The 12,737-nt window shown below is 37.0% G+C and overlaps 1 protein-coding gene across 9 annotated transcripts in view; it reads left to right on the plus strand.

The window, feature by feature from the left end:
* SPAST (spastin) overlaps nt 1-7,673 on the plus strand; it is a 39,656-nt gene extending 31,983 nt beyond the window's left edge. For 7 of the 9 annotated variants that reach the window (XM_072856527.1, XM_072856528.1, XM_072856526.1 and 4 more), the window contains 3 exons: nt 281-351; nt 2,283-2,323; nt 3,995-7,673. In XM_072856527.1, coding sequence (XP_072712628.1) covers nt 281-351; nt 2,283-2,323; nt 3,995-4,117 — 235 coding nt within the window. In that variant the 3' untranslated portion in view covers nt 4,118-7,673. The remainder of the gene's footprint in view (nt 1-280; nt 352-2,282; nt 2,324-3,994) is intronic. The other 2 variants (XM_072856533.1, XM_072856535.1) reach the window with 1 other exon arrangement.
* Nucleotides 7,674-12,737: the final 5,064 nt, after the last annotated feature.

Genomic DNA, 12,737 nt, shown 5'->3' on the forward strand with positions numbered 1-12,737 from the left:
ACAAATCCAAGCTGGTTGCTATCTTTTTGCTTTTCCTATAATGTTATTTGGGACTTGAATATCTGTACTTCAGAATTAATCTGAGAAAGACTTAAATATAGATCACTTACATTGAATGCACTTCTGATTTATTAAACTTGAAAAAAACCATCAACATAATACTTCTTATGATTAAGTATCATTTTAACCATCTGCAATGAAATTGATATGGTTTGAAACAGGTTTGGTTTTGTTTTGTTTTTTTTCTTCCTCTTTTCCCCCACTTTTTCCTTTGACAAAGAATGACAGATGGATACTCTGGAAGTGATTTAACCGCATTAGCAAAGGATGCAGCGCTGGGCCCTATTCGAGGTGAGCTGCATAGCTTTTTATTTAGGTTTTGAAAAAACTCAGTGCCCTTGACATTAGAGATATTGTATTTTCCTACATCTTTATAATTCTTAAACCTCTGAAATCAAGCTTTTTAAATTGGATTTTGGTTTGTTCCTCATAATAGCATCTTTATAAGACTTACCTTACACAAAACCCTTCAGTACCTCACCATGTGAAACAGACAATTTTTGTGTCTTAAGAGGAAAGCAGGGTGAAGTGTTTTTCACAGATTTGTGGGATTTTTAACTAGTGCATCTTTCCTAGGCTGGTGTCAGTTCTGTTGTATCTAAATTATTACTTAAGTAATGCAGTCAGAGACTGCTATTTGTCTTTACAAAGTGGGCAGATCTCTTTCAAGTCTAAAGGAAGGAAAAACCAAAAAAGAAGCAATTTTGTGTTTTGAGTTTGGGGTGTTTTTTTTTAGATACGGTTTGAATGGCATAGCTTTTTTTATTTTTAAATCTTCTTAAAGTTGAATTGTGATCCAGATGACAATTGTGACTCAAGTAGAGTTTTACCTATATTTGTTCTTCCTCTGACATTTACAACTTTGAAAACCCCCAATTTTAATGCAAAATGAATACTTATTTCCACCACAACCCACCCCCCATTGTTCTGTTTCACTAGCTAGTTGTTATGTGTCCAGTAGCCACATCTGAAGGGGCTGATTTTGTTTAGTGGAGATCAGTAGTGGGATTTTGTGAAGAAAAGATTGTGAAGATTTGATGTTAGTTTTCTGTTTGCAGATATATTGTCCTGCCTGACAGAAAGGTACTAAAGGCAGTCAGAGCAGAAGTGGTCTGTAATATCAGCCTACTATGTGTAAATGAAAGTTGTTGCAACTCTCTTAAATGATTTATGGGGAGGAGAGGTCTGTGCATGTTTTGTGGGTGTGATTGGGTTTTTTTTGTTTGTTTGTTTGAGTGAAAAATCCTGTAGCATGCAGTTTTGCCAGTGCACTATCTCTTTGAAAGCAGCTGCTGGAAAGTAATGTTTGGTTTTTTTTACCCACTTACTTTCAGCTGTTGAGATTGTAAGACACATATTCCAAAATGCGGCATAATAACTGGGAAACAGAATTGCATTAAATAGCTCTCACAAGAGACATCATGTCTCCTAAGACTTTGAATATATTTATTTAGAGTGGTTGAATTAATAATGTATGCATTTAGGTATGCAGGCTTTACTTTGCTGACAAATCACTTCACACACAAGTCCATCTTGAGAAGAGACCATGAAATGTTGTGCTATCTATTTCTTCCAACTGTTCCTGGCTTCCATATAAAACAGTTTATTTTTTAAAATGTTTTTTAATGTCAGCCTTGCCAGTCCTGCCTAGATTCTTTTTCTTGCACCCTCAGAGCAAAAAGTTTGCTGTAATAATGTCGATACCATAACAGTATTGCAAGTAAAAAAAACATAAAATGGTGAAAGGATACAGGAATTATTAGTTCCCACTAGTACTGCAAAGGGCAAGAAGCACTCCTATGTGCCCTGCCTGATTTTATTTCTGTGTTCTTGGCTGATGGTACCTTTCTGTTTCCTGAAAATTGTGCATGTTTGAGGGGTAGGGGGGTTGTAGGTACCAGGAATAATATGGGGGAAGGCAGCTCTGTTACGCTTGTGAGCTGTTCCCCATACTTTAGGAAGAAGGAAGTAGTTCTGCCACCACTTTGTACTGTATCTGCAGTGATTGAGTGTAGGAGCAGCCTGGTTGAGGAGCTAATAAATGGGGAAGAAGGAGGTAAAACCACCATGTACCTGTCTGTACAGGAGACTATATTGAGGCAGAGAGGTATAATTTTTAGTGTAGGTTTTGTTCATAATAAAAGTGCCTTTAACAAGTTTTAGTTGTCAGAAGTGATGAAAGTTTTCTTATGAAACTCACTGATCTTCCTTTATTTTTACAGAATTAAAACCAGAACAGGTGAAGAACATGTCTGCCAGTGAGGTATGCTGTTCTAGCAGTTGTATTTTCCCCTTTGAATAGAATGCATGCTCACCAAAAACTTTTAAGGTCCCTTTATTTATGCATAGTATCATACAAAATAGCTAGCCTAATTTTTGGGGGGTATTACCCTTTTTGATTACCTCTTCATTGAAGAAAATTCTTCACAAATAGTGATTGAGAAGAAACTCTGTCCTCAGATGTCTGAGGTTCTTTGTGTAGTTTGTTGGTTATCAGGCTTAAGAGCACCTCTTTTTCCAATAGTAAGTCTCTGGCTTTCTTAGTTTCAGCTGACTGTCCTATCTCCTTTGCACTGAACTGCAACTTCACCTGTTACCTATCAGATAATGTCAGAGGCCTGGCTTTTATTTTCTTGCAGTGTTACTCCCCCAAAACATTCCCAGAAGTATTATGTCAAATGATTTATTTCATTTCTACCCCCACCCCACTGTCTTTACATAAAGCAAGTCATCTTAGGGAGAACCTCTGAGGGATTTTAAAACAGATTTGTTTGTGTATCTGTATAATATTTATATTCACTCACATGGACCATCATAAAGCAAAAAAAAAAAATAGATTAAGTTCCTCACTACAAATTGCATCTGTAAATATCAAAAGAAAAGGAAGAGGTTGGTCCTGCCTATAAAAGTTTCTGTTCAAATGTGTGTGCAAACCACAGTTACATAGGGGAAAATGAAGTAAAACTTAATTCCCCTGTTGCTTTCTATGTTTAGCCTGAGATCATGGCTAAGGCTATGATAAGCTGAAAGGATTTGTTGCAGGAAGATGAGAACATCTGTGATAATTTCTTGTGAATGCAAGTTTACCTCCAGTAGCCTATAAACACTACTCCCAAAGAAACATGGGGAATCTTCTCCAATTGTAATGTTAATACTCCTTTAATAATGAGACTGCTTGTTCCACACACTTTGGTTATCTCCCATAGTGTCTGACATTTCTCTATATGGGAAATGTCTGCTTATAATCATGTCCTCAGCAAACAACTGAAAGGCATGTGTTGAATCAGAGAGGTTAGATAATCAGGACTACTTGGCTGACAGCATACTGTGGTCTGAGTACAGCTGTGGTAAGGGCAGGAACTTTCAGTGCCTTACTCTCCTGATATGCAGAGGTATGCCATAAACATGTTAAAAAAAAATCCCATGTCTTACTCTTTACTCAGTTCCGTGCCCTCATGTGCACCAGCTTGCACCACCTGGTGAAATAGGAAGTAACACCATCTCATGGGCTATTAAATAACAAGGCAGACATTATGATTACCAAATGTTAGTTTACTAAAGATGGTAAATACCAATAGTCTTAAATTACAAGACTCTTGCATGAAGTTATAGAATCATAGAACAGCCCAGGTTGGAAGGGACCTTGAAAGATCATCTCGTCCAACCTTTCGTGGGAAAGGGAACCTAGATGAGATTATCCAGCACCCTGCCCAATTGCATCTTGAAGACCTCCAGCGATGGGGACTCTACCACATCCATCCCTGGGGAGGTGGTTCCAGTGAATGACTGTTCTCACTGTAAAAAATTTCTTTCTTATATCAAGATGAAGCACTTGTAGAATATGCTTTGTTAAAAGTGAATACTGAAGTACTTCTTGAACAAACTGAAGTACATAAACCACTTGTGATCCTGATGTCTTTCACTTTTTGTTTAGATGAGAAATATCAAACTATCAGATTTCACTGAGTCTTTGAAGAAGATAAAGCGCAGTTTGAGCCCTCAGACCCTGGAAGCATATATTCGCTGGAACAAGGACTTTGGAGATACCACAGTGTGAAACACTACTTGAAGTGAAACAAAGTGCTGCCTAAGGAGCAATTGGTACAGACTATGGGAAAGCAGCCAGAGTTTACAGGACTTTACAGATCTTTAAGTATCTGCATTAAAACTTGAGATTAAGAAAAAAATTATACAATGTGAAATGTGTTCATCAAAGCCTCCTTGCCATTTAGTGAGGATTTACAGTCTGTAAGTAAGAGCACAATAGGACTTGAGATAAGATTCCTAGCAAATCCGATTATGGTTTGAACAATAATATATGTATTTTGTTTCAGCCAGAAGGCTCTGATGATATTTATCATTGGAAAACCTTTTCCCTATGTGTTGTGTGTGGTTTTTTGTTTTTAATTTTGCTATGACATTGATGTCTGGCTTTCTTCCTTATAACACTTACAATTGGAGGTTTGTAAACTTTGGTTCAGTTTTTGACTTTTTTATCCTTAACGTGCCAAATAAAACAATTTCCCTGTTCAGAGAGGAAGAACAGCATTGGGGAATTATGATTATTAAAATATACAAAGCAGCTGGTCTGTTATTATTTGTCTTTTTGTTTAGTTGTAATGTGACTGTATTGTTCACAGAACAGTTTTAAAGAAGACCTTTGATAGCAGAACAGCAAAAAAACCCCAACCCTAGAAAACCAATTCAAACTGTCTTTTTAAAAAAATAAATTACTAAATAAAAAAAAATAGACTAAGACATTCATTTACTGGCAGTATTTTCTCTTAACGCATTTTGTAACGCTTTCATTGGTAGAATGTTAGCTTACGCTTATGGTGTACAACTTGAAGCCCAGCTGATGTTTGAGACTCTCAAAGTGATGTTTGAGTGATGCTAAGTAAGTGATGCTAATTGTCAAGTTTCAGAAATGACGTGTTTCTACTCTGTATTTTGCTCTGTTTATGATAATTGAAAGTAAAATTTCCATTGTGATAATTTTTTTAATCTACACATGTAAGCATTAAAATACGAGGCTACATGTTTAATACATGGCACACATTAATGTTTTTATAGCTTTCATATGTTTTGGTTTATATATTAAAGTATGAAACACTCAACTGATCTGCTTTTTTAAAAAGAAACTGCATCTTTGTACAAATACTTGTTTTTATTATATAAATGACAAGCTATAAAAAAAAAACCACACTTAAGTGATAGCCTTTAAATACTGTGATAAAGGAAAACATCTTTGCCTTTAGTTCTAAAGGCCTGACATCTTGTTTACAAATTCTACGTGGATTAAACACAGATCTTTGCAAGGCAGAACACTAGTTCCTTGTTAGAGCAGGTTTGTGGGGTTTTTTGGATTTTGTTTATTTTAAAAGACAACTCCCCAACTTAGTGATATTACAAAAATGCATATTGTTTACAGTTGTTCTAACTAAATTGAGTTATAAGCTTTGTTTGCTTTTGGTCTTAACAGAAAATTTTGTTCTTAATTTTTCATTTAACTTATTTTTTATTGGTAGGAGTAAGTCAAATATTTCTGGGACTACTCACCTGAAAGTTGACTATAAATAATATATTATATATATATTTATATATATATGTATGAAAAAAACCCCTAGCTGATAGATGCAGTTTAAGTATAGTAATACCAAGAAAGGACTCTGTGCTCACTGTGTAGTATTGGGTACTAAATAGCAGAAACTGTGTCAAACTTTTGAGACGCACAGATGCAATATGTTTGGAATTCTGTTTTTTTTGAACCAGAGATGCTTTTAACTGATCTTAAGATTAAAAGCAATTAAATAGGAGAAGATTGTGTTACACTAGTATGCCTTTTGAAATAGTCTAACCAAACCACTTCCAGCCTTCTAAGGGTATGACTCTCTCAAATGTATGTCTGATGTAAATGAAACATGTGACTTCGGTTCCCCTGATTCACCTTCCTGGAGAAGTAAGAAATGCTAAAGGATTTCAGTTTCTTAAATCTCATGTCTTGCTTGCTTTGCCTTAGTTCTGTCTTCCGTAGACCATCTCTGTTGTTGGAGATTCCTGGCTGACTTGATCCATATTTGTCATAGATTTCATAGCACTAAGCACAAATATTACTGTTTTATTAGCATCTGCCAAATAGCTAAACGGCTAAGAAAGGCCCTTGGTCTTCCTATTCATAAAGCTTGTAAACTTCCCTTGAGATCCTTTGTAAATGAGAACTTTGAGGGTAACACTTCTGGTTTTGAGTGTTCCTAAGTGTTTGTTATTGAACTCTGTTGTCCTCCACTTAATTTTGAGGAATATGCTGGTATTTATTTCAGATACAAACCTATTGGCGTGTGATAGGTACCTGAAATGTAGAGGTAGAAGTTCCCATCTGCTAAAACACCACTGTATGCAGCACAAAGGGTCAGGAGTCTGAGCTGCTACTTCAGAAAGAAAAGGGACTAGCCCTTTCACTTGTTTGTACAAGCAGTTCAGGTCAAGAGAATCTGTGTGACTGGTACCACTGCTTTTTGGTTATCTATTCTGCCCTGATTGTTTTCTGCATAATGGATGAACTACAGGTCTATAAATTACTTCTAGAGCATCGTAATAAGAACTTAATTTTGTTCTGCAACATCAGTTTGCCCCACAGCTGCTGGATTTTTAGCCCATGACTGAGTGCTGTTTGGTTCGTAAATCTCCTTTAAATGTCTTTCTTATGCTATTTTCTGAATAGTGTCTTTTTAAGAATAATTCTGTTTCCCTTAAGGCTTTATCTCGCATCTTCTGGTTCCTTGTTTTACATGTACTAAGCAAGCGCCAGCTCAGTGATTTTCATCTGTGTGTTGGATTAACTGTGTATAAAAGCAGATTTGGGACCCCCCCCAAAAAAAAACCTCCAACAAAACAAAAAACCCACCCCCCAACCCCCCTGCCACCAAAAAAAAAAAAAAAAACCAAAAACCCCAAATACCTGTATTTCCCAAATCTATGGTATTTTATATAGAACTTTGCAACTGCATTTACCATAAACTCAGATTATGTTATAATACAGTATCTTGAATTAGGATAGGATAAGCAGGACAGCAGCTTGGATGCTATTAACCTTTGCAAAGATTGGCATTACATTAGTTCTCTAAACTGCCTTTTTCTTCCCCCCCCGTCCCCCCCTCCAAATCTGCCCACTGCTAATGAGTGACTCGACCCACTTTTTTGAGATGATTAGGAAGGAGCTTGTCTGGCCCTCTGCAAGTGTGTTTTACTGACATAAAGTGTAGCAGTTACTGGAGGGAGGGAAAAAAAAACCTAAGCCCCCTGGTTTTTTTAACAACCATCATCATACATCTTTGCCTCTTGTTATTAAGCAGGAAATGCACCTTTTCTCTTTCTATGTGTTGGAAGAACAATGTCTTCTCAGGCAGCGGGTTGCTGCTTTTGGTGGCGTAACAGGAGGGAAAAACTCAAGCACTGCGTGATGCTCTTTCTCCTTAAAATGAAAGTTTGTCATGTGTTACAATGTTCCCTTTACTAATGCTGACTTTCTGTAGAGTACAGCAAACCTTTACAGGTTCTCTCCTTGTGGCTAAGACAAAAACAACACTGAATATTAAAGATAAGCCTTAAACTAAGATATTTATGCACATGCAAGTCTCTCTGTCCTGCTAGTTTCTTAGACTTAACAAGTTCAGTGTATTAGAAATAGGCATTCTGCCCCTGAGACGTCTTACTGACTCTACTTCAGAAAGTCAGTCGCTAATACAGTTTTCTTGAATATGGCCCTGCAACTTACTTTATGTAGATAATAAATGCAATAGTAACACTTTAAAATGGAGAAGAATGGGATCTCTGAATGGAGAAGGAATTTGTTGTCACTGCACTAATTAGAGGCCATTGCTGATTTCACTGTTAGATTCTCTCAAATGTTTTTAAAGTGACAGCTTTTATACATATAACTTACTCAGACAATTAACCTTACCTTCTAGTGTAGAATAAATAGTACTTTTCTATTCTAAACAAGCGTTTTTTAGCACTGCTTGGCACTGCTGCCAAGTCCATCTTGTGAAATCTACTTTGCACTGGGAACACTGAAGTCAGATATGCTGGAAAATTTAACTGAGATGTCTGTTCTGCAACCGATATGGAAAGCAGCGTTCTACTTAGGGCTTCCTTAACCACCTACGCTCAAACTGTGCCCTGGCTTCTTACAGTGCTTTCCTACCCAAGACATGGATAATCCATAGTTGCTTATCTAGCTACTGCAGTGCTTTAGCGATGCTTCTGCATGTGGCAGCTTTGGGAGGTGGCAAGCACTATTGTAGGTTACAAATCTTCATTCATTGTCTGTGGCGGCGGTTTCAAGCTTTTGTGATGTTTTTAGTGTTGGGGACTTCTACCAGATATCAAAAATGGAATGAAAAGTAGCAAGCACGTAGTGAATGCAACTAGTTATCTTGGTCATTGTGCTAATTAGAGGCAGTTGCTGATTTCATTGTTAGGTTCTCTTGAGCTGCTATTTAGTGGTGAAGGATGTTGTTTTACTCACCTACGTGAATTTTCATGCTTGGGGTGATCTGCTGGTCATCCTAGGAGATGACCAATGGATCAGTTATTTTCTTTTGGAATTTTTTATTTAAATATTCTCTTCAATGTTTTTTCTTTTAAATATTGTAACTATAATTCCACAGGATGAGGAAGTTAAACTGTTGCTTCCTGCAAATACAAAGTCATCTTCTTAAGTATGGGGAAATGTGTATTGTGTTTTTCCTGCTTCTCATGTAAATCGTTAACTGTCTTAGAGTGGAAACTGTTTACTTTGTCAATAACTACCTCCCGAGTTTGGCAATAATTGGCAAGGTATACACTCCTCCAGCGGATTAAATATATTGGCTAAACACTGTGGGTTCTTCAGAGTTTGATGTTTTGATTTGCAAATTCTTGACATGATGTCTGGAAGCTATGGTGATCAACCTTGTTTTCCTGTAACACTTCGCTTGCAGAAAAGGAAAGATGCACTTCTTAAAGTTCTGTTTCAGAGAAGTGGCTTCGAGGAAAAAGGTCAACGTTCTTTGTAGGAGGTTAATATAGGTGTATTCTTCTAACATGCTAGCGGTGTAGCCTCTCGGTTCTGCGGATTTTTCTACCATTAGAAGTGGGGAAGAGAGTGCTTTATCTAATGCTCGCACACCTATCAGAGAGACTGGAAATATAGAAACTGTTTTTGCCACATGATTCAAATTTTTATTCATGTGAAGGGCTAGTCAGTATTTTTCAGAAATCTGGATTAAAGTGACAAAAACCAAAGGTGGAGATGAAACACTATATCCCACCCCCATTAAATATATTGGACAACTCCAGTCTGAGATGGGGTTAATACTTGTATTTTGTTGTTTTGAAGCACTTTTGTTTCCTTGTTCTTTTAAGAATGTTTTCTGATATGTTAAACACCATTTTATTAATAAACAATGTAAACAAGCATGATGAGCAGTCACATAGCTTTAGCTTCACAATAAAATGTTGCATTTGTCCTGTTCTTACTGTTTTCTTGTCTGTTTATCAGATAAAATGTCCAAAACTAAGAGCCTATTAAATTGCTGCTGGTTTAAAAAAAAAAAATTAAAAAAAATCAGGTGTTATATTCCAGATGATGGAACAATAAATATGTAAATACCTCGTTTAGTTTCTAAAGGACATAACTCAAGTTCTTAAAACTAATGTAAACAGACGTGCTACTTCCTAAATAAATGTGCTGAAACTGAAAGTGTGTGCTTATCCTAGTCTTGCTAAATCACAGTGAAAACCAGGAGGTTTCACATAACTAATTCTGGTAGTCATGGTGAAGTCCTGAAAATAGGTATTTGGAGCCAATTTACTTGGTATCAAAATGGCACCTTTTCTTTTGCTTTGGGGAGACTGCTGCTATGATTTTTGAGGTAACAATCTAAATTCTTCACTTACCCCCATCTCCTTACTGTTTGTAATTCTTTCTAGCTATTGTCTTGAGGCTGCATCTGGACTGCTAACACCTACTGGGGCTTTCTGTTCTTACAGTTATATCCTGAAGATAAGATTTAAAAAAAAAAAGGTGGATTAGAGTAATTTTAATCTTACATATCTGGCAGCATTAGGGGTCTCTCAAAAAGCAGCCATGACCACTGCCTTCAACCTGTCATTGTATCCATCACTATTAAAGCAAGCAAACCAGATAAAAATCAGTACAGCAATCAGGAAAAAACCCCAATGTTTTGGACTGAAGTAGAAGAGCTGTTACTGCTTCTGTCAAGCATTAATTCCTTGGGATAGAAAGATACCATTGTTGTCTATGCACGATAATGATCCAGTATCTCTCTTTGGCTGAAGTGCTACTACTTGGAGGTAGACTCTGAACCACTGAAATTATTTCAATTAGTAATTCTGTGTATAGGTTACAGATATTCAAATAGACTTTCATTCTTGTAGAGGAGATGCTCAGATAAATTTAGTGAAGAAGCAAGAGCCTGAAAATATCCCAGCACTTGCTGTGTTGAAATCTACAGAGATTATGGACTTGGCAGCAGAGCCTGGTCTGAAGTATGTTACATTAATTAAATCTTTTCCCATTCCAGCCAAATGGTGTGAGACAAGGCTGCAAGCCTAGGGTCAGATGCAGGCATATTTCAGATGAAATCTGTTTATTTCTCTATTTTAATGTTTTAAGTTTGCCAGAAAAAGTGAGAAAAATTACTTTAAAGCTTTTTGGTGTTTTGTTTTTTTCACTCAGGCTGTCTTTCTGCAAATTTCCAAATACTTTGCGAACTTGTGAAATCACCCTGTTTCCTACAAGGGTGCATGCGGCTCTGGAACCGACAAGAGTTATGCAACCTTCTCTAATTAATTTTTTATTCTGTGTGTAATGATAATACAGAAAATACTATGTAGTGGTGAAGGCAGAAAGATATAATTTAACTAAAATCTATCTCTCAACACATGCAAGTGATTTACTGGTGCTGTGGTATAGCTAAAAAAAAAAAGGTGGGAATTTCAGAAGCCTACAACCAACCTAATGAGCAAAGTGTGTATTTACCAAATGCTTTTGAAGATTCCACTTTTTTTGCAAATATATATTGTAAGCACAGTATGTTCTTTCTAATATTGTAACTTCTATTTTCAAATCTCATTTTAGTAATTTCTAAAAGGCCTCAAACTTGCTTCAGTTGTAAGACATCCTTGAAGACTTAGTTTTGTTATATGCAGAATACTAGTATCAACTGTGCTATTAGTTGCAGTATTTCTCTTCTGTGAATTGTAGAAGTGCAATTTTTTGTAACTGTTTTTCTCTTCTGGGAAGAAATACGCTAAGACATGAAATAATCAAAAAGCCTGATAATGTGTCAATAATGAAGTAACCAAACAACTTTGTATTGGTGGAGCATAACATTGAGATAAAATGTTACCCCTGTGCTTCACCTGACTTCTGATTTCCTGGTTAAATTCGAGTGGAGGCAGCAGCTGCAGCCTGTGGAGAGTTTACATACCACAACATTGCAGTTGGAATTCTCTTACCTGTCATGCAAATTTTACAGACTACAAAACTATCTTTTTTAAATTGTTCCCAAAATTACATCTGTACACTGGAAAAAGTTTCTTCATTACAGCAACAGGTTAGAATGAGCAGGTCTGCGCCATTAAATACGTGGCTCATGGAATACAATTACCTGTCCAGTCACTCCCAGCCACAGCCAGGTAAGTCTTTTGGCGTGTTTCACAGAACAGATTAGATGCAAATAACATTTTTAACCACTTTAACTATGGTCACTGGACAACTGAGTAGAATATTAAAAGACAGGACAGTGTTACAAAAGGTTGTTTCAAGTATCTTCCTAGGCACAATAATCTGTCTTAATAAAATATCTAGCTTCAATTTTTATTCCTACCTCTTCTCACTTATTTCCCAAAGGCGATAATAAAGAAGCTGTCTTGTGACTAAATCTTTCTGTACATTAAATCCTATGCAGGTGTTTTGTAACACAGTTTTCCTTAACACAGACCTATCCTAACTTCCAAGAAAACTTCAGTTCTGTATTTTGCTCCTTCTGACAGAAACCATTGGGTGCCATTTAGTGGTCTGCTACTTAGGTCACACAAGGAGATTACTGTCACCTTGCAGCCCTCGCGTCCCCGTGTTCCAGAGCCTCAGTAACAGTGGTCACAGTACCCTAAATGTGGCTCTGTGTTTTTCTTCCCACAAAGTCTGCTGTTTCACACCACGACAGACTTTGGGAAGGGGGATAGACTGACCGTAGATCACTCTGTTGAATTGTAATGCTCTCAATGTTTTAACACATTCAGAGTGACAGGAGCAGTTATCAGAACTTCAGCACACAAAGTAGTGACTACATTTTCAACAGAAGTCCTGTGGTTCTGAGAGTTGCAGTCCTTTCGAAGTTTTGCATGTTGCTGGGAAAAAATCCACTCTGAAAGATGCGTACTTACTGCCGTTAATGCAGAATACAGCAGCACAGAGGGCGGGCTGTAGTGATGCTATCATGATTTCAGGTGTATTTCTGAAAGGAGAAGTGGTGAAACAAACCGCCCTCGCGGCTTGGAGTATCATGACCACCACGCCGGGAGTCCTTTCTTTGAGTTCTCACAGATAACAGGCAGATAAAATGCAGAAATGCAGTGGGATTTCATACAAAATCCGTATGTCACAAGGG

Source organism: Ciconia boyciana, chromosome 3 (assembly GCF_034638445.1).
Source record: "Ciconia boyciana chromosome 3, ASM3463844v1, whole genome shotgun sequence".
Classification (NCBI taxonomy): Eukaryota; Metazoa; Chordata; class Aves; order Ciconiiformes; family Ciconiidae; genus Ciconia; species Ciconia boyciana.